Below are 24,807 nucleotides of genomic sequence, written 5' to 3' on the forward strand. Positions count from 1 at the left end.
TTTACAGAGCTAATTTCATCCAAGTCTTCCATCTTGCTAGTGCAGCAGGCAGTTAGAAAGTGGGGGGAGCGGTGAGAAAATTTATATTTTGTAGACAATTACATATCCTTTCTAGACATAGTCTGTTGATTTCCTATGAGCCGAAAAAAAAAATAATGCAAGCAAAACTGAGAGGGCACACACAATCTGTGTCTCAAATTTGCATTGTCATTTTTCTGTGAAACACATTTGTGGGGATACTACTGACTCTCAAAGTAGCCAGCATTCTGTTTTCCCATTTTCTAGGAAAAAAAAAAAAGCAAGGTCCACAGTACATCCTAAGTCTAAAGATTTCTGTAAAACATTTACCAAAATCACTACAAATACTGGCATTTTAAGGAAGAGGCACTGCTTGTTCTTTGTTCTGAGGAAGCTCTCTGTGTGGATACGGAGTTATAGGTAAGGGCTTACCACAGAAGAACGCTGATTCCCTGTTCTTTCCCTCATACTAGGTGGGAAAAGTCAAACATTGTTGGTCTTAGATAAGAAGCAATGAGCTTTTTGCGGGTGACTATACAATGCACAGGGGGAGTTTAATCAACTCAAGAAGTATATATACCTACTAATGTGCACCATGGAAAAATCTTTTTTTTTTCATTTTGAGATTATAGTTTGTTTACAAGATTTCTCACTTTCTTCCCTCTAAAGCTGCCCTATACTCCTCTATGCTTTTTCAAATTCATAGCCTCTTCTTAAACTAATTGATATTGTCTGTATCTATTTATATACAGACATATTTCTAAATATAACCTGTTCCATCTGTAAAATGCTACCTATATTTATGTTTTTAGGCCTGACTCTTTTGACACTGAACAACCTCAGTGTTTCCTCTCAGAGAAAGCCAAACTCTCTCCTTCCTAGCTGTCCTCCATTGCCTGTAATTCTCTGTGCAATTTTGAGGCCTTGTGGGCTTTTCTCCCTCCAGTCTTGTGTGTTTGTTGATGTCAAAATTTTTGAAAGAACTATGGCAAGTTTCCATTTCAAACAGATAAGTGCTATGGAGAGAATGTGAAAGCTGGCTAGTACATTTGGTTAGCAATATTTGCAAAGAAACTTGCTATTCTAGCTAACATTTATTTATTCAGCACCTGTGGTACAGGGATGCTGGGCAGATGATAAATTCTTTAGCTTGCTAGCAGATAGTTCTTTCATTAGATAAATACTTAACAGGGGAGTAAAGTGCTTCATACATGTCTGAGATAGAATATGCTGAGAAATATGAAGACGGATATAAAGTGGTTTCACTGTTAACTGAAATGATCTTTAAGAAAGGTAACTTAGAGATTTGATCTGTACTGCTCACATGATGGAGTATTCTAAAATATTGATTCCATTTTAACTCATCTTTCTATATTCTTCCATATTCTTATGCATATTTCATATTAGATGTGCATAAAATCATAGTTATCAATTTCAGTCAAAGTCTGTGTACTACTTCATTTTATATGTTTTATCCTTTTAATTTAGTACTTTTCTACTTGTACATATGCATCATGGTACGTATGCATTTTGTGTTAATAGTTCCTTAGATCACTAACAGATTGTGAGCTTATACTTAGATAATGTCATCATAGTTTAGACACAATCATAATGTTTCCATAACAACTGTTTTTTAGATTCACTTTCTCTGAATTGTTTTCCCTGGATATATTTTCAATAATGTGAAAACTCAATGTGACGATCCTAAAAACCACAATGGACTTTGTCTATGACAATGCTAAGACTTCCCATTCATTCAGTCTCTTTGGGTTTCAATTTGCACCATTAACTGGACATTGTGCTTTTGTAGTTGTTGCCATTGCCATTGCTCATTTAGTGTGTGTGTGTGTGTGTGTGTGTGTGTGTGTGTGTGTGTGTGTGTGTGTTTACATTTGTCAAGCACTCTTATGTTATTCAATTTGCAGGCATTATAGCAGTGTATATGATTTTGTATCAAAATTTACTTCAAGTTTTGTGACAGAATCTCAAAAAGTGCTTCTAAAGAAAAAGTCGGACTGCCTATAGGAATATAAGATTCCCACTATTTTGATATTCTCCTAGCCGGGCATGGTGGCGCACACCTTTAATCCCAGCACTCGGGAGGCAGAGGCAGGCAGATTTCTGAGTTCGAAGCCAGCCTGGTCTACAAAGTGAGTTCCAGGACAGCCAGGGCTATACAGAGAAACCTTGTCTCGAAAAACGAAAAAAGAAAAAAAAAAAGATATTCTTGAGGACATTAGAGTAAATATCAGGAAACATTTTGTTTCTCATACTGAGAGAAAAAAATGTTGCTATTGTCATCTATTAGAGACACAGAATCTTCTATATGGTCAGTGGTATGCAAGATTGACTCTAAAAACCAAATAATTGTCTTAGACAAAATGTAAGGGAATTCAACTGTGTATCTCTGCTCTAGACTTACCAAGAAATAGAAAGAAAAGGCACATATTAACAATACCAGGAAGGAGGTAGGGAATACTACACAGAGAATACAGACAACAGGGGAATGATAAGAAAATAGCTTTAAAAAATTTATGCCATAACTTCAAGAACTTGGATAGCATTATGCATTCTCCTTGAGACTCAGTAACTACAATTTATCAAATAAAAGAACTATCTGTGAACTTAAAAATTTAAGATTTAGGGCTGGTGAGATGGCTCAGCAGGTAAGAGCACCCGACTGCTCTTCTGAAATCCGTAATGAGATCTGACTCCCTCTTCTGGAGTGTCTGAAGACAGCTACAGTGTACTTACATATAATAAATAATAAATTTTAAAAATTTAAGATTTAAAATTAGACTCTTAAGGGAACACAAAGAAAATGGAACAGAGAGATTTCACAATGATTGCAAGGCAAAGTGTGGTAGTACACCCCTTACCTCAGAGTCACAAGTACACAAGAACAGTTTAAGAAGGGAGTTTTGAATCTCATAATAAACTCCCCAGCACAGCAGAGAAAACATCACTTAAGTGATGACACCATCTACTTAATGAGAAAAAACTTTCCCACCTACACATCAGGCAGGGATTGATATCTAGTATAAAGAACTGCAAAAATTAAACACCCAAAACTCAAATCATCCAAGTCAGTAGGGAGCTAATGAGCCACATAGGCAGATCTGAGAAGTACAAATGGCCTATATATATTTTTAAAAGTAGTCAGTACCTAAGGAAAGGCAAAGTAAAACTGCTTTGACAGTCTATTTTACCCAGTCAGAATGGGCCATCATCAAGAAAATAAATGGTAGCAAATGTTGGAGAGGCTGTGGGGAAAGCAGGAACCTATGCACTGCTGTTGGAGATGTAAACTGGTGAAATTACTGTAGCAGTCAGGGTGAAGGTGCCTCAAAAAATAAATAATAAATAAATAAATAAATAAATAAATAAATAAATAAATAAATAAAACTATTGTATTGAGTAGTTACATCATTCTTGCTTAGGTAAGAAAAAGAATTCACATCAACAGACCACAGAGATACTTGCATATCCATGTTATTTTTTTATTGGTTATTTTACTTATTTACATTTCAAATGTTATCCACCTTCCTGGTTTCCCCTCCACAAACCTTCTATGCAATCCTCCTCCCCCCTGATTCTATGAGGGTGCTCCCCCATCCATCTACCTGCTCCTGCCTGACTGCCCTAGCGTTCCCCTACACTAGGGCATTGAGCCTTTACAAGACCAAGGGCCTCCCCTCCCACTGATACCAGATAAGGCTATCCTCTGCTAATGACACAGCTGGAGCCATGGGCACCCCCATGTGTACTCTTTGGTTGGTGGTTTATTCCCTGTGAGCTCTGGGGAGGGTGGAAGGAGGTTGGTTGATATTGTTGTTCTTCCTGTGGGGTTGCAAACTCCTTCAGCTACTTCAGTCTCCTGTCAGCAAGTACTTCTTAGCATCAGCAATAGTGTCTGTGTTTGGTGTCTGCAGATGTGATGAATCTCTAGATAGGGTAGTCTCTGGGTGGCCTTTCCTTCAGTCTCTGCTCCACTCTTTGTCCCTGCATTTCCTTTAGACAGGAGCAATTCTGGGTTAATATTTTTGAGATGAGTAAGTAGCCCCATCCCTCAACCAGGGGCCATGCCTAACCTCTGTTTATGCTCTCTGCAAGTTCTATCTCCCCTTTGTTGAATATTGCAGCTAATGTCATCTCCATTGGGTCCTGGGAGCCTCTTGCTTTCCTGGCATCTGGGACTTTCTAGAGGCTATCCACAGTTTGCCATCTCCAACTGCTCTATACCTCCTTTCAATTTCCTGACCCTCTGTACTTCTCCTCCCTCCATTTCCCCCCACAGCTAATTCTGCCCCCCTTTTTCACTCCCTCTCCTCTCTCCCTCCCAGGCACCTCTCTCCCTCTACCTTCCATAATTGTTTTGTTCTTTTTCCTAAGTAGGCCTGAAGCATACACACTTTGGTCTTTCTTCTTCTTGAGCTTCATATGGTCTGTGAGTTGTATCATAGGTATTCTGAGCTTTTAGCCTAATATCCACTTATCAGTGAGTACATACCATGTGTGTTCTTCTGTGACTGGGCTACCTCGCTCAGAATGATATTTTCAAGTTCCTTCCATTTGTCTATAAATTTCATGAAGTCATTGTTTTTAATAGCCCAGTAGTACTCCATTGTGTAAATGTACCACATTTTCTCTATCCATTCCTCTGTTGAGGGACATCTGGGTTGTTTTCAGCTTCTGGCTATTGTAAATAAGACTGCTTTTCACAACATACCCAAACTTATGGGACATAATGAAAGCAGTGCTAAAAGGGAAACTCATAGTTCTGAGTGCCTCCATAAATAAACTGGAGAGAGCATAAACTAGAAGCTTAACAACACAACTGAAAGTTCTATAACAAAAAGAAGAAAATACACCCAAGAGTAGATGGCAGGAAATAATCAAACTCAAGGCTGAAATCAACCAAGTAGAAACAAAGAGAACTATACAAAAAATCAACAAAATAAGGAGCTGGTACTTTGAGAAAATCAACAAGATAGATAAATCCTTAGCCAGACTAACTAGAGGCCACAGAGACAGTATCCAAGTTAACAAAATCAGAAATGAAAACAGAGACATAACAAGAGAAACTGAAGAAATTAAAAAAAAAATCATACAAAGCCTATACTCAACAAAACTGGAAAATCTAGATAAAATGGATGATTTTTCTAGACAGATACCAGATACTAAAGTTAAATTAGGATCAGATAAACCATCTAAACATTCCCATAACCCATAAAGAAATAGAAGCAGTCACAAAATCTCCCAACCAAAAGAAGCCGAGAACCAGATGGTTTTAGTGCGGAATTCTATCAGACCTTCAAAAAAGACCTAATACCAATACTCTTTAAACTATTTCACAAAATAGAAACAGAAGGAACACTACATAATTCCTTCTATGAAGCTATAGTTATGCTGATACAAAACCACACAAAGACCCAACAAAGAAAGAGAACTTCAGAACAATTTCCCTTATGAATATCGATGCAAAAATGCTCAATAAAATTCTTACAAACTGAATCCAAGAACACATCAAAACAATCACTTATCATGATTAAGTAGGCACATCCTTGTTTATTCCTACATTATTTACAATAGATAAGGATTAGAGTCAGTATAGATGTCCTTTTTACTTTCTTCCCCTCCCTTAAGACCTCTTCCTCACTTATTGTAGTTCTCCTTCTGTGGTCATGTTCACAACACACACACACACACACACACACACACACACACACACACACACACACACACTGTGTGTGTAGCCCATTAACATAGAAGAGGACTATGAAAGAGAGACAAATGCTATAAAGGAAATGATGATGCATAGATAATGGCATCTCTGTGCTGTAAAACAGAGATGGGAACATTAATAGAGGTCGGAGATAAATAAGACCAAAGTCTAATTACACACACATACACACACACAAAATATGGAGAGATATATATGAAAGAATGCCATTGTAAAACCCATTGCTTGTGTAGTAACAGTAATGAATGTTATATTGATAAATTGCCATGTGTTCTTTTTTCCTTTCCATAATATTTTATTCATTTTACATCTCAATCGAACCTCTTCCTCCCTCTCCTCCCAGTCCCACCCTTATAAATTCCTTCCCCCATTATGCACCCCCTTCTCAGAAAAGTGGAAGCCTGCCTTGGTTACCGACCCACCCTGGAACCTCTAGTCCCAGTAGGACTAAGCACAGCCTCTCTCACTGAGGCCCAGCAGGTAGTCCAGGTAGGGGAAGGAAATCCAACAGAAGGCAACAGAGTCAGAAATAGTCCCCACTCCACTTGTTAGGGGAACCATCTGACGACCAAGTTGCACATTTACTACAAGTGTACAGGAATCTAGGTCCAGCCCCTGTATATTCTTTGGTTGGCTCTGTGAGCCCCAGTGAGCCCAGGTTAGTCTACCATGTAGATCTTCTTGTGATGTCATTGACCCCTTCAGCTTGCTCAATTATATTCTCTACTCTTACCCAAGACTCCCCCAGCCTAATGTTTGGTTATGGGTCTCTGCAGCTGTTTCCATCTGCTGCAGGATGAAGCCTCTCAGGAGACAGTTATGCTAGGTTCCTGTCTGCAAGCATAGCAGAGTATCAGTAGTAGTGTCAGGGTTGTCTTTCTCCCATGCATGGGTCTCAAGTAGGGACAGTCATTTGTTAGCCATTCTGTTGGTCTCTGCTCCATCTTAAGCCCTACATATCTTGTAGGTAGGACAAATTTTGGGTTGAAGAGTTTTGGGTGGGTTGAAGTCCCCTTCCTTTCACTGGAAGCCCTGCCTGACTGCAGCCTGTGGCCACTTCAGTCTATATAACCCCTGCTGGTAGGCTTCTGAGTTAAGGTCACTCCCATAGGCTCACTATAATCTCCCATATCCCAAGTCTTCAGCTAGTCCCAAGGATGTCCCCCACTGATTTCCATTCTCTCTCACAGACCTCCCCCCAACACACACTTGATTGTCATCCTCATTCAAATCCTTTACCCCACCTTTCCCATTCAATCCCCTTATTCCATCCACCTCCAATGATACTTGCTCAACTATGTTCATAACAACTTTATTCATAATAGCCAGAAACTAGAAACAACATAGGTGTCTCTCAACTGAAGAATGTATAAAGAAAATGTGGTACATCTACACAATGGAATACTATTCAGCTATTAAACGAAAAAAAGACATTATTAAATCTGCCTGTAAATGGATAGAAATTGAGGATATCATCTTGAGTGAGGTAACCCAGACCCAAAAGGAAATGCATGGTGCATAATCACTTATAAGTAGACATTAGTAATGAAGTACAGGCTAACCATACTATAATCCACAGGCCCAGAGGAACTGGGTAATAAGGAGGGTCAAGGGATGACATGTGAATTAAGCTCAAAGTAGCCATGTGCTTTTGAACTTACTGAAAAGATGGCTATGAAATCAGGCTTAGTATCCTCTCTTCACACTCAGGCATGTCTGTCTTTAATTGTCTCCTAAGACTCATTATTCAGGGGTAGGATGGCCTCACTAATTTTGTGATGAGGAAGGAGGCAAACAATAAAAGAGCCCTGGAGTAAGAACACTGTGTTCTTGAGGATAGATGAACATATAGAAGGTAAAAGTTATTTCCAACAGAGGTTACTATTTGTTTTCCCATAACACAAAAATGTCTACAATGGTATTGGAAAACCAGGAACTCATCCATAGGGAGAGAGAAATGGATCTTCTCCCTAGGGTGCTAGTAACTGGGAACTCCAGCTGACTATGCCAGCTTCCCCAGTTACTTTCTGCTGGACGATGCTAGCAGATGATTGGGTGGGATTTTGCCATTTCTCTGATGCTTCTCTCTATCTGCAATCTGGTATTTAGTCTTTAATTTTCCTTGTTTATACTTAATAAAATCACTGTTTTCATTAAATCTATATATCCCCCACTGGTAGGATATACCATGGGTATCACAGGTAATTTAGGTTGTAAAAAACAATAGCTTAAAAAATTAATTGAAAAAAAAATTAAGAGAGAAACACACACAAAGACAGAGAGACAGGACAGACAGGGAGAGACAGAGAAGAGGGGGGAGAGATACAACCACACACAGAGAGATGGGGCACGGGGAGAGTATCAGGTCCCAAGCTAGCAAAAGGAAAAATAGAACAGAAATTAATAATATAAACAGCAAAAAAGAAGTTGAAACTGCTCTGAATACCTTAATAAATCTCTAAATTGAAAAAAATACACTAAAATATATTAATCTGTACAATCATATATCCTCAGCATTAAAAAATTTATTTTTATTTTATGCATGTGAATGTTTTGCTTACATACACATAAGTGAACCACATGTGTATAGTGATCACAGGAGTCATTGTGTACCTTAAAGCTCTAGGGAAACCCTAAAAAGTATATACAAGAAGAAATAAACTCAGCAGTAAAATCAATAAAATATAAAGAGCAACAAAATACAAAGAATCAATGAAATAAAGACTTGCTTCTTAGCAAACACCAACAATATTGACAAAGCCTTAACAAAATTAACTAAAATGTTGAGATATAAGATCAAAATTAATAAAGTTAGAAATGAAAGGGAGGACTTTACAAGACTCTGAAGAAATTCTGAGAATCAAAAGATTTTAAATATCCATATTCTATTAAACTGAAAAATCTAAAAGAAATGGAAGGATGTCTTGATATATATGCTCTAACAAAGTTAAATCAAGATTAAATAAGCAATTTAAACAGACCTTTAACTCCTAATGAAATAGATCCACTAATTTAAAATACGCTCTGCAATAGAAAGCCTAGGGCCAGATGGATTCAGTGCAGAACTCTACCAGAATACAAAACATAACTAAGGCCAATATTCCTTTAATTCATTTGAAAATTAGAAACAGAATGAACATTTGCTAATTATTCTTATGAGGCAACTATGCTCTGATACTAAAATCCATAAAGACTCAACACAAAATGAAATTATGGACCAATATCACTTATGAACTTAGATATAAAGTTCTCAGTAAAATACTTGCAAACTGAATCCAAGAACACAACAAAAAGATTATCAACAATGATGAGGTAGGCTTCATCCCAGAAATGCAGAGATGGTTCAACCTACATAAACTGATGAATCAATCCACCATGTAAACAAACTGAAAAAAGAAAACCACATGATCATCTAATTACATGTAGAAATGTGATTTGACAAAATCCAACACACTTTCATGATAAAAGTCCTGGAGATGTCAGGATTATAAGGGACATGCTGCAGCATAATAAAGGAAATTTACAGCATGCCCAGAGTCAACATCAACCTAAACAGAGAGACACTCAAAGCATTCCCACTAAAATCGGAAACAAACAAGGTTGTCTACTCTCTCCATATCTATTATAGCACTTGAAATTTAAGCTAGAGCAACAAGACAACTGAAGGAGATGAAGGGGATACAAGTTAGAAAGGAAGACGTGAAAGCACATTTGCAGATGATATGATTGTATATCATAGACGGTCCATATAAAGATACGTAAGAGATCCTTAAAATTCCACCTTAAAATTCCATTTACAGCTGATAAACACTTTTAGGAAAATAGCAGGATTCAAAGTTAACACACAAAACCCACTAACCCTCCTATATATAAAAAAAGTACTGAGAAAGAAATCATGGAAACAACACCTTTACAATAACCTCAAAATTATCTTTGGTTAACTCTAACCAAGCAAATTAAACATCTATATAATAAAATCTTTAACACATTGAAGAAAGAAATTGAAGAAATTTTTTTCACTAGTATGTGAAAAAAAAATCTCCCATGCTCATAGATCAATAGGATTAACACTGTAAAAACTGCTACCCTAACCAAAGCAATTTACAGACTCAATGCAATCCCCATCAAATTTTCAACACAATCCTTTGCAGAAATAGAAGGGACAATTTTCAGCTTCATATGGAAATAGACAAGAAACAGCATAGCTAAAACAATACTGAAAAGTAAAAGTACTTCTGGAGGTATCACCACCCCGATCTCAAATTGTACTATAAAAGCATAGTAAACAAAAACAAAACCCAAGGGCTGGTGAGATGGCTCAGCGGTTAAGAGCACTGACTGTTCTTCCAGAGGTCCTGAGTTCAAATCCCAGCAACCACATGGTGGCTCACAACCATCCATAATGAGATCTGACATCCTCTCCTGGTGTGTCTGAAGACAGCTACAGTGTACTTACATATAACAATAAATAAATCTTTAAAACAAAACAAAACAAAACAAAACCCAAAAATATGGTAGTGGCATAAAAAGAGACACAATCAGTGGAATTGGATTGAAGACCCAGAAATAAGTTTACATACCTACAGATACCTGATTTTTTAAAAATTTTATTTAATCATTTTTTACACTCCAGATTTTATCCTCTTCCTGGTCCACCTTCTGACTATTCCCCATCCCATACCTCCTCCCTGCCCCCTGTCTCCACGAGGATGTCCCCACCCCACCCCCTTACTCCACCAGACCTCCCCAATCCCTGGGCCTCCAGTCTCTTGAGGGTTAGGTGAACCTTCTCTGACTAAACCCAGACCTGGCAGTCCTCTGCTGTATATGTTGTTGGGGCATCATATCAGCTGGTATATACTGCTTGGTTGGTGGCCCAGTGTCTGAGAGATCTTGGGAATCCAGGTTAGTTGAGACTGCTGGTCCTCTTACAGGGTTGCCCTCCTCCTCAGCTTCTTCCAGTTTTCCCCTAATTCAACACAGGGATCAGCAGCTTTTGTCCTTTGGTTGGGTTCAAGACTGAGGGATATATGTGGACGAGAAGATACGAAGATCATAAGAGCCAGAAGGAATGGATGACTCCCAGGAAATAATGTTGTTTAGACACAACAGGAGTCAGGTATATGTGGACTCACAGAGATTAAGGCAGTGCACCACGACTTACGCAGGTTCAAGTCAAATGGAGTCCCAACACCAAGAAGTGCAGTGAACATGGATGGGGTCCCATCACTAACCAAGGAGCTAGCTGTCTAAAAAATGACACCCTCTGTCAAAGATAAGGTCAGTTTTCTCTAAGGGAGTAATATATTAACGACACACCAAGCAAGCCCCTAGCCCAAGAGTAGCTGGCCAGCACAACAAACTCCATGGCATTTTTGTGTATCTTTTGTTTCCTTTTGCTTTACTTTGGCATTTTTTTTCTTATTTGTCTTTTACTCACTTTTTATTTGTTTTTATTTTTGCTTATTGTATTTTTCCATTTTTGTTTCTTGGCTTTTTTTTTGAAAGAGACATGTAATACAAAGATGCACGAGGAGGGAATTGGGGAGGATCTGAGAGGATTTGTGGAGGAGAAAACACAATAAAATAAAATTAACAAAAATAATTCTCAATTAAAAAAGAAGAAAGTGGGCATTACTGGAACTGGAGTTACAGAAGATTGAGAGCTACCCTGTGGGTGCATTGAACTAATCCCATATTACATGCAGGAGCAACAAATACTCATAACTGTTAAGAGTCATCTCTCCAACCCCACTCCCTTAGCTTTTATTTTTTCCTAGACAGGTTTCTCTGGGTAGCCCTAGCTGTCCTGGAACTCACTGTGCACACAAGGGTAGCCTTGAATGCAGAGGTCTGCCTGCCTTTGCCTCTCAAATGCTGAGATTAAACTATGTGTCATCTGCATGCCCTTAGTATTTGAAAGGATACCTCTTCCTGACCTATTACTATAATTAGCAGCTATTAGGTGCATTTCCACAGTGATAAATATATCTTTTTTCTCTAGAAGCACTTACCTATTTTTTAAAGTAATATTTAATTTATTCTTGAAATTTTACATAGATACTATGATACATAAATGCAATGTATTTATTCCCTCCTACCTTCCTCAAATTCTCTGGGGACTAATACACCTGCCACCCTTCTGACTTCATGTCCTCCTTTAAAATTATTATTGCTAGACTCTTGAGGCCAATTAGTGCTGACCATGTGGGGCCATCCACTGCAGCATAGGCAGTGTCCACATAGCTCAACAAAAATTACCTTTTTTCCTCAACAGTCATCAGCTACCAACAGCTCCCCAACCAGAAATGAGCCCCAGGAGACTCTCTCCTATCTGTGCTGAAATTTTAAAAGATTTAAAACTTCTCAAATTCATAGCTGTGCTTCTAAAAAGACTAAAAAATAGTGTGTTCTGAGTAAATAAAGCCAAAATCAAAATATAAGCATAACACCTACTAGAATCTCTAAGCAGTAATTAGCAGAAAAGGGTAAAAAGAAATAACTTTTCTTCACAAAAAAAATCCATGGTTGATCAGATAGAAGGCAAATTTAAAATAACCTTAAAATTAATAGCAGTAGCAAGAACTACTGGAGCTAATATGTTAAAGTACTAATTCATCACATTATATTTATGAGTGCTGATTATTTAAGAGTTAATTTATTTAAGAGTGAATTTCAAAAAAAGAGTGAATTTTATTTCAAAATATATAATAGAAAAATTTTAAGTCATGTAATTTATTTACAATATCATCCACAGAATGAAGTAAGTTTATACTTATAAGTTTATGAAACAAAATATAAATTTTAAAGCCCCAAATTAAAATATGTTGGAAATTTTTAATGAAGATCTGAGAAACATGGAAAGATATATTATAATATATCATGTGTTGGAATATCCAATATTTTTCTGATATTACTTCTGACCTAAATGGGCTCACTGTTAGCTTAATATAAACTTCAGAAACATTTTAGCAAAGATTCATAAACTTATTTCAAAATAAGTTTGTATAAATATTCTAAATAACCATAGCATCTAAAATTTTGCTAGACTTGTAGTATCTGTGAAGGTTACTGTTAATTGTCAACTTGACAGACTCTAGAGACATTTGAGAGCTGGACCTCTGATCACGCCTTTAGGAGATTATCTTGACTATATTCATTGATATACAACCCATCTTAATGTGTTCAGGTGTAAGCACCAGCTCCTACCTACTGAACCAGGGTCTCTTGATATGGTTAGTGGGAATGAGTCAGGCCAGAATGAGGAGATCGCAGCAAGACTGAGTCTGAGAAAAGTTTATTTCAAGCAATCAAATGTTTATGCCTCCTCCTTTTTATATATAATAGGCTATATGGGGATTTTCAAGCCAGACAGAGTATACAAGATTAATGTCTACTATTAAATGTTCAGCCAAGTTCTACATGCTCTGCTGCCTTCTAAGGAACTCAGAGACAAACATGTGGTCTGTATGCTTCACTGCCTGAGGGAGTGCGTAGGGAACTGATAGCACACAATGTACCCTAGAAGCTATAGGCTCAAACATCAAAAACAACACAATCATTCATGCCTCTCAAGGCAGCTAGAACAGGCCAACTCCAAGGTTCACTGCAGGCAGGACATTCCCTGGCCAAGCTTCTGGATTATATAAAATGAAAAACTGATATGAGCCCAAGCATGCACGTCCCCATTGATTGCTTCTCACTGCAGAGGTGATCTGGCCAGCTGCTTCATATTCCTGATACATTGACTTTTCCAACATGATGGGCTGTAGCCTGGAACTCTTAGCCAAAATAAACCCTTTCTACCTTAAGTTGCTTTTTTTTACTGACAGGGAAAGGAGCTATGATACTGCCAGATTTGAGAATTCACTGTAGAGACATCAATCAGAAAGCATTAACATAAGAACAACAAATATGAATGAAACCAAAGAGGAAAATGAGAACTATATTCACACATATGTTCAACTGTTTTTCAGTGACTATGGAGAATGTTAATAAAACATTAGAGGCATTTTAAATAACTGCTGACTAAGCTTAATATTGCTAGGGTCTGAATGTTTATGTCTCTGTTAGAGTCATATCTTGGGAAGCACTGCCAATATGATAGAAAATAATAGGATCTGGGGCCCCTTGCAAGGTTATTGGGTTAGTCACCTTTTTGGATGCTGTGAATGCCTTTGTAGATTAAGCTCCAGAAAGCAAGCTTACTCCTTTCACCCTGAGAAGGCAGAGCTAGAGGGTGTATCCATCAGATAGAAAGGAAAGTTTCACAAAACAAGACACATATCGATCCCTTTATCCTGGACTTCCCAGACCTGAGAGAAATAAATTCATGATGTTTATAAGCCTATGGATTGTGATCTCTACAGGTGGTCTATGTAAGTATCTCCCCACCCCTAACTTGTTATCATTGTTGCTCTTTTTCATCTAAGGTATCAGAAGAGATGTTCTGCTTACAGAGTTCCCAAGCACTGCAGGTTCTGGAGAATTCCCTAAGGAAGCACCTCCCTGAGTCCTTAAAGGTGAAATTAGTACATTCTCAGAGTAACTAAGGACTGCACCTTGCTATGGCAGAGGAAGGAAGAGGTCAAGACTCATTGGAAACTGATTGACATCATGGCATCTCTCTCACCTGTGCTATTTCCCCCCCCCCCCCCCCCGCCGAGCAGAAAGAAGACTCAATAATGTCATTTGCTTAGTATTTTAAAGGAGCAGAGTGCTGCTCTCCACTGTCTAAAACACATCACTGTTCATTTCCCATGGATGTTTTACAATTTTGTGAGACTCTATCACAAAATAAAAACTCAAAAGAAAGTTGGAAATTTTATAGTTCAGTGATAGAGTGTTTGCCTCGCATGTGGAAGGTCTTAGATTTAATTGCCAGTAGGGACAAGAACTTTTCTGATTCTTAACAGACAGATCACTATCTAGTTGGAGCCATATTAGATATCAGTAATAATGATTCTGATCTTACTTAAATTTTGCTCTCATTGTGTTCCTGACATGGCTCTAGCAGGGAAAGATTTTAAATTAAAATGTATATCATCAGATGCTTTTTCATAGCACATATTAATTCAATGAAATAAGATTTAATGTACAAGAATTTCCAGATCTCGTTATATGTAACACACAACTTGTTTTGGATGTTACTGTGAACTAGGATTTGACATATCACATCTTCCCAGAAGAGATGATAAAATATACATATGGCATTGAAGCCACATTTTATAAGTTGGCCTGTGGCTCACTTCATACCCCAGGTGTCCCTTACATATTCAACTTCTTCATCCCTATTAGCTGAGGTAACAGACCTGCATCACTAAGCCTGGCTAAATCTTAGCTGAGATGAAAAAATTTTGTTAGATGATAAACAGATATCAACAGCCAGATAATGCAGATATAAGAATTATATGATATGGATATTAAAGCAGCAATCATAGAAATGCTTCAAGGAGTAATGGCAAAAACACTTGTAATGAAAAGAATTTATTTCTCAAGTGGCCCAGCTTTGTAAAATTCATTGGATGCATCAAAAGAAAGAAATCTGAAATCCATGAAAAAAATCTATTAGATTCTGCAATAGGAGAGTCCATTGGTTTATTTATAAATTGTATAATTCTTTATATTTTATCTTAATAATATTTAAAAGATATTTTGTTAGAATAAGCAACTAGTCACTAGGAACCATTTGAAAGATTACATCTTTTCAACAAAATTTTCATAATTTCGTGGGAGTGATCCTTGTTCTAGTCAGAAATATTGCATTTTATAATCTTTTTGTAATGTGCTGACATTCCTATGATGTTAAAATACTTAGGTTTATGGGACTGTCTTCCACATCAATCAGGGAAACCCATTCAAGCTCAAGACTTTGGTGGACAAATGGCCTGATTTTAATACTGTTGTTATTCGACCCCAGGAAGAGGTAAGTTGCAATATATAATAAATATGCCTGTACCTACATTTGTTGAATTCCTAGAATGTGTCTGGCAATGTGGTAGTATGGTACTATGGTAGATGCCTACTACCATCCTGAGGAACAGAAATGAATTGTAATAATGTCAACCAATAATCTGTCTGAAGGAGAATACAGGAAAGTCTAAAGAAAAATTACAGAATGGTATGACATATAGGGAAATACACAATGATATAGTAATGACACACAGAGAAAGTTAACTACAGGTACAGATAGTACAATTTTATCTTCAACCATGATTTGTTTTGCTTGCTAACATGGTTCCTCTATTAGCACTGTCTTATTTGAACTGCAAGCAAACTTTATTCCCTTATCATTTCTTGCATCTCATTTGTAGGAGTTAGAGGAAATTGATAGAAGGTCATACCAATTAAGATCATGTTGAGATGCAAAGAATAGCTTGATCTTTTGTTATAAACATTAAGACATTTCCTGAGAGTTGGAGAGATGGCTCAGTGGTTAAGAGCACTTGTGCCCTTGTGGAGGATGAGGGTTTTGTTCCGAGCCCCCATGTGGTGCCTCACAGCTGTTGGTAACTCCAGTTATATGGAACCTGATGCCCTCTTGACCTGTGCAGTCATTGAACACATGTCATATGTACACATACATGTAGGTAAAGCTTTCATATCCACAAAATAAAAATATCTTTAGAGATAAGGACATTTCTTTTTTTTTTAAGATTTATTTGTTTGTTTGTTTTTATTTTTTTTAAGATTTATTTATTATATGTAAGTACACTGTAGCTGTCTTCAGACACACCAGAAGAGGACATCAGATCTCATTACAGATGTTTGTGAGCCACCATGTGGTTGCTGGGATTTGAACTCAGGACCTCTGGAAGAGCAGTCGGTGCTCTCAACCGCTGAGCCATCTCTCCAGCCCAGGACATTTCTTAAGTTAGGTTTGTTTATTGTAACAAGTGAGCTCTTAGTTCCATTGTCAACTATTATCCCAGAGTGAAACATGCTTCCTGTCTTTAAAAGTCACAGACTTGAAATAATCCAACTGATTCTCCCTATATGTCAACTTTTCATTGTAATATTGGCTTCCTACTGAGGCATTACACTGCCTTTACATCAGTCACCTACAACAAAGTCAGTAAAACAAACTAAAAGAAAGAAAGAGCTACAGGTGGTTGATGTTACAGGGAGTGAATCAGAGTTTATTCTTGATTCCAAGTGGAAAATTTTGCCAACATGAATGTCGAAGATGACTTAAATATTTTATAAGGCAGAGGAGGAAAATCAATAGTTTCATCTACAGTATCATTATACAGTATACAATATTTTAGTTAACATTTCATTGAAATTAGAGTAATAAAAGCATTCAGATTATATATTAATGGAGGTAATATTTCTGTGATATGCTTCTTCATATTTAAGTAGTGCCATATGGGTTTATAAACTTTTTCCACATATATATACTACATGTTTATATATACATACTCATTTATTTGCTTTACGTGGTTGTTATTTTCTTAATAATAATTAAGTTATTATTATTATTGAAGAAGTATCTAGCCTATTAGCTTTATCTTTGGCTCCCTGGTTGGTTTTTTCCATTAATTTATTTGTTCCCTTTATATACTGATCACAGCCTCCACCTCTCCTCCCTCATCTGAGAAGGCAGAGTTCCCCCACCCCCCAGGTAACAACACACCCTGGTACCTCAAGTCACTGCAAGACTGGGCACATCTTTTCCCACTAAGGCCAGACAAGGCAGGCCAGTTAGGGGAACAGGATCCACAGGCAGGCAACATAGTCAAGATAAGTTCCCCCTCCATTTTTTAGGGAACCTGCATGAAGACCAACAACTGCTACATATGTGGGGGGAGACAGGGCCAGGGCCAGCTCTGGTATGCTCCTTGGTTGGTGGTTCAGTCTCTGGGAGCCCCCAAGGGTCCAGGTTAGTTGACTCTATTGGTCTTCTTGTGGAGTTCCTATGTCTCCGAGTTCCTCCATTCTTCTGACAAATCTTCCAGAAGACTTTGTGAACTCAATCTAATGTTTGACTGTGAGTCTCTACATCTGTGTTGGTCTTCTGCTAGGTAGAGCCTCTCAGAGGACAGTTCTGGTAGGTTCCTGTCTGTGAACCCAGGCTGACAGATACAAATACATCCTGGGGCTTCAAGTTGAAGGAGGAAGGCAGGCTTGCAATGTGTCCCTATTCATCCTTTGAGGACAGTTCAGCACATTCCCCATTAAACTGGCAGGAGTTGCTATTGCACTCATTTATGTCCCTCTCACAGAGGGCACTTGTGTATCCAGGGCAGCAGTTATAAATATAGCTGTCAACAGTGTCTTCACATGTTGTGTCAGTGTGAGAAGGCTTTGATGAACAATGAGGCATCAAAGTCTCACCAGTGTGTCCCTGTGAATCCAGTATCTGTTTAGTCACAGTAGGAGTTGTTTCCTCCATCCACAGAAAAACCTCCATGGAGACATAACTGACTGACACATTCATCAGAGTTGAGGTCACCGTGGTCTCCAATGAATCCAGGTGCATAGTCAGAGAAGTAATCCCAAGAGTATCATGGCACAATGTAGACATGGCTGGGATCCACATTCATCAACTTCCAACTCACAGTTCACACCAGAATACTCTTGGGGACAGACATATGTATATCTTCCTATCTCACTGAAGCATAAAGACTCATTCATGAAGGGATCAGAAACACATTTATCCACTTCCAAGTCACACTGCCTGCCTTGGTGTCTAGACACATTGAAGCAGGAATCAGCCATTGACTCTACCCTGGCACAGATTGTAGTAGGGGCTAGAAACATACTCATTGTGATCTGTCTCACAGATTGGTTCTCTGTTTGTAGACAAATATTCTGATTCTGTGTTTGGTATAGATTTGAACCCCAGAGCATTTAGCCCAGAGCAAGTTATACTTTCTCCTAAATATTTTGCTTTTAATTTGTTATTTTGAGTCTTCTACATGAATTTGATAACATTCTGGTTTCTCTTGATTTGAGGTAATGCTCTTTAGGGTGCTTGTTTTGTTTTGTTTTGTTTTGTTTTGTTTTGTTTTGTTGGCTTTTTGGTTTTTCGAGATAAGGTTTCTCTGTATAGCCCTAGCTGTCCTGGACTCACTTTGTAGACCAGGCTGGCCTCGAACTCAGAAATCTGCCTGCCTCTGCCTCCCGAGTGCTGGAATTAAAGGTGTGCACCACCATTCCCAGCTTAGGGTGCTTTTTTTTTTAAACTTTGAATTGACTTTGCATTGTAAATCATTACAATATAAACCCATAGGAACTACTACTTTTATTATTTTTAAATATCATAATGTAACTAAATGCTAATATAATAAATACCACATCACCCATAAACATTCTGGTTGATTCTTCTTTTCTAAAACAGGACATGACAGATGACCTTGACCACTACAACAACACTTATCTAGTGTATTCAAAGGATCCCAAGCACTGTCAGGAATTCCTTGGCTCATCAGAAGTTATTAACTGGAAACAACATTTGCAGATTCAAAGTAAGAAAATGGGCGTATGTGGGCTACTGTGACCTCCTGTGTACACATGATGGAAATAACTTCCTTTTGAACAAGCATCTTAACACCCCACACACATTTTTTGCAAGCCACAGACACTGAGCAGGCTGCTGTCTTTTCCTTGGCTCAGCATCTACCCCCTCCAAAAGGAACCCTTGAGTTACAGTGTGTAACATTTACAAAGAAAAAATAATATAATTCCTTACTACCTTAGGACTTATTCTTTAGCATGCCAATATTTTATTAGAGAACATAAATGTGGGAGAAATGTATCCCACCATTTAATATTTGGTTTATTACATTGTCACATTGTCAAACAATTTTTTTAGTAAACAAGACTATAGCTTCTGGAGTTGTATAAAATAAAATTGAAACCTGGCTGAAGCAGTTTTTAGCTGTGTGGTAAAGGGTAAGTCACCTCTGCTATGGAGATTTAAAAAGTTGAGAAAAATGATTATGATATTATTCCCAAAACAAACCCCTTGTGTAGTAAGTGAGGCATTTAAAGAAAAAACCTTATGAATATCCTACCTAATTTTATAGAATTTCAAGTCTTCTCAATCAATTCAAAATGAAAATCATTTTACCTTACAATTGTATGGGTAGGAAATTTGGATCAGGTTCAGCTATGCTGCTCTGCTGGTCTCATCTGGGTTCACATATATGGGTTATCTGTGGGAATAGGTTTATCATGATCCCAAGACCAGCATTTGGTAATAGCACTGTGTCAACTCTTAACTACAGAGACAGAGGCCGAGACTGGGTGACATGTAAATGTCACAGGATCAGGAACAGAATGTGACAATTAAACCGAGTGCACTCCTTGAAACATGTTTACTAAATCACATTTTTCTATGAGCCTAAGCAAATTTTACAAGTGAACAAAAGCCAATTCAGGGTGAAGGGAGTCATATTGGTGCAAGAAAATAGAACTGAGAAACTTATAATAACAATGTAATGGGCTGAGAACATAGAAATTGTCTATTCAGTTTCAGTTACTATGTCTCTAGCTTATCTTCTTTGGTAGCTATAACTGTATGCATATGTAGACAGGCTTTGTGAACCATCCAAAACTTAAATTTAAAAAGTCATAGCAGGGATATAATCTTTAGAATATAAAACCTGTCATGATGTAACACAAGACTTGATTCTAAGCTCATATTCCCTTTAACACCATTGAATAGTTTTTCGCAAATGTTAATATGAATAATTGTATATCACTTGCTTCCTTATTTTCCCCATCAAGGTTCACAGTCAGACCTGGGCAAAGTGATAGAAAGTCTTGGAGCCACTAACTTGGGCAAGGTCAAGCATAAGCAGTGCTTTCTCTATATGGTATGCCAAACAGCAAAGAAACTGGCTCCTTCCTTGATGGATGCAAAGAACTTAGTAGTCAGCCGTAACAAGCTCACGCCTCTGTAAGTGTGAACAAAGCTGATCTGAAGGATTCATTCTCTTATTAATGACATGCTTCCTCTGTTAGATTTCCAACAGAATCATGAAAGAGTCACCCTAAAACACAGGTTAAAACCAGTACACATGTGATCTATTATTATTTTGTAGTCTAAAAGGTAAAAATCAAGATGTGAGCAGAGCTGTGCCACATCAGAATCCACAGCATAGAGTCCCTTCTGAACTGGTCCAATCTCTAATGACATCCCAAGAGCACTTTGGCTTTGGGATGCATTGCTTCACTCTCTAAAAACACTTACATGACCTTCTTTCTCATTCATGTCTTTTCCTCTTTTGTTTATTGTAAGGGCAGTTATCAATGGATTTGTGACCCCACAAAATAATTGGGATGACCTTATATTGAAATCCTAAACATATCTTTAAATGTTCTTTTCTAGACAAGATTATCAACACAAAGAGCTAGTGACATGATGCAGCAGCTAAAGGTGCTTGCTGCCAAGTCTGATTCCCCGAATTCAGTCTCTGGAATCTACCTGATGAAGAAGGGAACCAATTCCCAAAAGTTATCCTCTGATCTTCCCATGGGAGAAAGTCACACCCATACAAATGAATAAATAACTACAATTTAAATGTTTTAATTGCCTATATAAGTTGAATGCGGGTTGCTGTGTAAGCTGCCATGTCTTCATGACCTCTGCTAGCTCTAGTCCTGGTAACTATCCAACCAATATCCTGCAGAGTTGCTCTGTAATCACAGTGAGATTTAAATAAGGACCACGACTCTCTCCTCCTTACAGGAATCCACTGCTTCCTGCCACACTTCCAGATATTTCTGGACTCCTCGGCCCTCTAAGGGGAGATTCCCACCTACCTCTCAGACCCAACTTTTTCTCTTGTTTCTTCCCTCCAAAATGTCTAGCCTTTGTCAAAAATATGACAAGGTCATTTAAAAATATTGTCTGTCTCTTACGCATGAGTCTAAAATCAGAAGTAGAGTCATTCTGCCAAAACAAGTGTTCTAAGGGAGGTAGTCTGAAGAGGAATAGGCTAATATCATAGACTGAGAAAGGCTAAAATAACAGCATCAAAAAGTGTTGCCATTTCAATATTATTTCCTATGTAAAATAGGAAAAAGAAGATATTAAGAACTTGACAGATGGGTTGATGTCAAGTTACTTCAAGTTAATTATTTTGGTAAGGATTAAAGCAGAGGGAATTTCATTCATATTTTCTACCTCTTGCTTTCATCACTCACTTGCTCACTCCATCTCTTTCTCAGAAAAAACAATTAACAATCTAATATTGGTTCGGTGACCTGAGGCATTCATGTGAATGATTTCATGTTATTTCTAGTTTTGAAGATAAACACAAAAGCTAATGTACAACAATGCTATGCCATAGCCTTATAAATATTTCTACTTGACCTTCACAAGCACAGGCCTCTAAGTTTAGCTTCTCTCTATCTAAAATATCCTTCTTGTTAGCAGATCAATCTTTACACTAATGATTTACTTTGTTACCCAAATCTTCTCACAAGTTACCTCCTCAGAGTCCTGCGTAAAGCATCTCAATAAAAGTCACCTCCACAACGGCCCAGCTTTGTTTTACTCATCGCACTCCTGAGTATTGGAAATTAGTTCATTTATTCTCCAGGTTCAATATTTGATTCATTCTCTAAGAAGAATACAAACCCTGCAGGGGCTGGGATCCGCAGTAGCTGGCACACAGTAGGTTTTAAACAAATATGTGTTCAGTCAATTCTCTGCATAAGACACCTGGATTCTAGTAAAACAATTTTGAATGCATTTCATATCGTCCCCATTTATCTTCAACAAATACTGCTTAGTAGAACTGAAAGCTGGCAATGGATGTGTGATTTGAGAATGCTCAGGCACATGACCTTCTATGTACCTGTAAGAACTCTGTCCTCTTAAACTACATGGTTACCTGATCAGCACCCTCATATAGAACCTACTTGAAAGTTTTGTCCTACTGTGAGATAGGAGGTCAGTATATTCTCTTGACAGAAAGAATCTGATGATGGAATAGCTTGCTCACCATATGGATGATGGAACATATAATTAGAGTTGAGATAGTGTCTTGTTCCACTTCCAGAGCTCCAGGATGACTCTCTAAGCCCCTTTGAATCATTGCAGGTGTCTTCAGACATCACGACTCAGTGACAAGGGCCATCTTCATTCCACACTGCTCTTAACTTTCTTTTGCTGATCACATTGTCTAAGGAGCAAAAGATACCAAACTCTATGATTCTGTACTTTGGCTTTTCTTATCTGTATCTTTTCCTTTTACATAAAACAAGACTGATCATATTTGAACTCTCTAACTAGAAAAGCAATGGTCACAGGCAAAGAAGAACTGGAAATATTACCTGGAAAAGTTTTCCTACCTGGTAGGCACTGGATTGGAATCCCGACCACACTGGCTCATTAGTCTACAATGAAAATTGTTTATTACTTTTGATCACTAGATGAGGAAATTCAAAAATTGAAGAGTGATTAATCAGCAAACTCTCTCTCTCTCTTTCACACACACACACACACACACACACACACACACACAATTGATATGTTTGATGGCAGAGCACAATATCTTAGATATTCTACTTTTCACCTCTTGGGACATTTAGGGGGAAATAAATAAAATTATTCACATCCTATGTAATTAAAGATTGTTCTTTCTTCGTGTTCTCAATAGTGACCAGCAGTTATTCAAATTTGCCTCACTGGATGTTACACATGCTGCACTGGTGAATAGCCTCTGGCATTTTGGTGGCAATGAGAAGAGCCAGAAGTTCATTGAACGCTGTATCTTTACCTTCCCCAGCTTCTGTATTATGGGGCCTGAGGGGACCCCTGTGTCCTGGACCCTGATGGACCACACTGGAGAACTGAGAATGGGAGGCACCTTGCCTAAGTACCGGCGCCAGAGTCTCATTTACCATGTTGCTTCCCAGCAGATTCAGACACTAGAAAAGCTTGGCTTTCCCATGTATGCACATGTGGATAAGGCTAACTTCACTGTTCAGAGAATGGTTGGCTTGCTGGGGCAAATCCTCTTGCCTTGTACCTGGAACCAGTGGAACTGTGTACCGCTATAAAGCTAGAAAAGGGTGAGAAGGGGCCTGCGCTTGTAGACGGAGAAATGGCTGAGAGAACAGAGAGAAGTGAACTGTCATTAGGATGGTGTGAGTTTCTAGAGAGCAGAGGTGCACCTCGCTGAGCTTCACACCCTGTTTCCGCGCGCTCACCTTGTTCATGCTCTTAACTCCATTCTTTGGCATGCAGAAGGCCACCTTCTCCTCCTCCACCCCTGTTACAGCTCCCACATTCTCAGGATTCCTCTAACACATTTGGCTAAATTGTACTCTTTTCTATTTGTTTTGCTGGCTCATTGATCCATGCCCATTAGTCAGTAGTTTGTGACCTATCCTGCACTCCCCTTGCACACAAGGCATACCTCCTCTGACTTTCTGTAGTTTTGCTTTTATGGGCTGGAGAAGTAGCCCGTCATCTAAAAAGATGTTTTCAAAAATGATTCTTTCTCACGCCACTCACTAGGCAGTATATTGTTAATATGTAAAAACTACCATATATGCAAACACAGATGCACAATATGTGTGGTGCAACTGTAAGAATTATTAGGAAAGAGACAAGTAAATGTGCTTGCAGCCAAGCCTGGAAACCTGAATGTGATTCCTGGGACCCATTTGTAAAAGGAGAGCATCAACTCCATTACCTTGCCCTCTGACTGCCACAGGTATGGAGCAGTATTTGCACACACAAATAAATAAATGTATTATTTCAAAAGTTAAAAAAAATAGCTGGTGATATCTTTGTGACTAGATTTGTGTATTTTTTTTCAATGAATGTTCACTTTCATTTCCCATGCCAGGAAGGAAAAAATAGCATTGTTCTAAAGGCTGAACTTCATTACTTCATTCAAATGTTTATGTTTAATAAATCCATGTTTTTATTTATAGAAGCTTAAGCTCTAGAAGGCAAAGAACTGTAGAGAGAGGAGAAAATAAAAGCACTAAAAAGAGGAAAAATGGATGTCTGTTATGCAGGAGAGAGGAAAAGGGTTGAGGAAGGGAGGTTAGAAGCAGAACTCAGGTGTTGAAAGGAA

The 24,807-nt window shown here is 38.1% G+C and overlaps 1 protein-coding gene and 1 pseudogene across 1 annotated transcript; one reads left to right on the plus strand and one right to left on the minus strand.

Moving 5' to 3' along the window:
- The first annotated feature begins 386 nt into the window (after positions 1 to 386).
- On the plus strand, positions 387 to 24,499 carry Keg1 (kidney expressed gene 1). Its single transcript, NM_029550.4, has 6 exons — positions 387 to 438; positions 14,194 to 14,283; positions 15,579 to 15,686; positions 19,104 to 19,230; positions 20,495 to 20,666; positions 23,377 to 24,499. Exons 2-6 carry the CDS (start codon positions 14,206 to 14,208, stop codon positions 23,777 to 23,779), a joined length of 888 nt encoding a protein of 295 aa, NP_083826.1. The 5' UTR covers positions 387 to 438; positions 14,194 to 14,205; the 3' UTR covers positions 23,780 to 24,499.
- Gm18543 (predicted gene, 18543) lies at positions 17,824 to 18,545 on the minus strand (annotated as a pseudogene).
- Positions 24,500 to 24,807: the final 308 nt, after the last annotated feature.

The sequence above is a fragment of the Mus musculus genome, chromosome 19, assembly GCF_000001635.26.
Source record: "Mus musculus strain C57BL/6J chromosome 19, GRCm38.p6 C57BL/6J".
Classification (NCBI taxonomy): Eukaryota; Metazoa; Chordata; class Mammalia; order Rodentia; family Muridae; genus Mus; species Mus musculus.

What these genes read in the sequence shown, in the direction of transcription:
- Keg1 (NM_029550.4), top strand. Translation starts at nt 14,206, where the DNA reads ATGTTCTGCTTACAGAGTTCCCAAGCACTGCAGGTTCTGGAGAATTCC. An exon ending in ACCTCCCTGAGTCCTTAAAG is followed by an intron (nt 14,284 to 15,578) that starts GTGAAATTAGTA and finishes TAAAATACTTAG; the next exon opens with GTTTATGGGACTGTCTTCCA. An exon ending in CGTAACAAGCTCACGCCTCT is followed by an intron (nt 20,667 to 23,376) that starts GTAAGTGTGAAC and finishes TGTTCTCAATAG; the next exon opens with TGACCAGCAGTTATTCAAAT.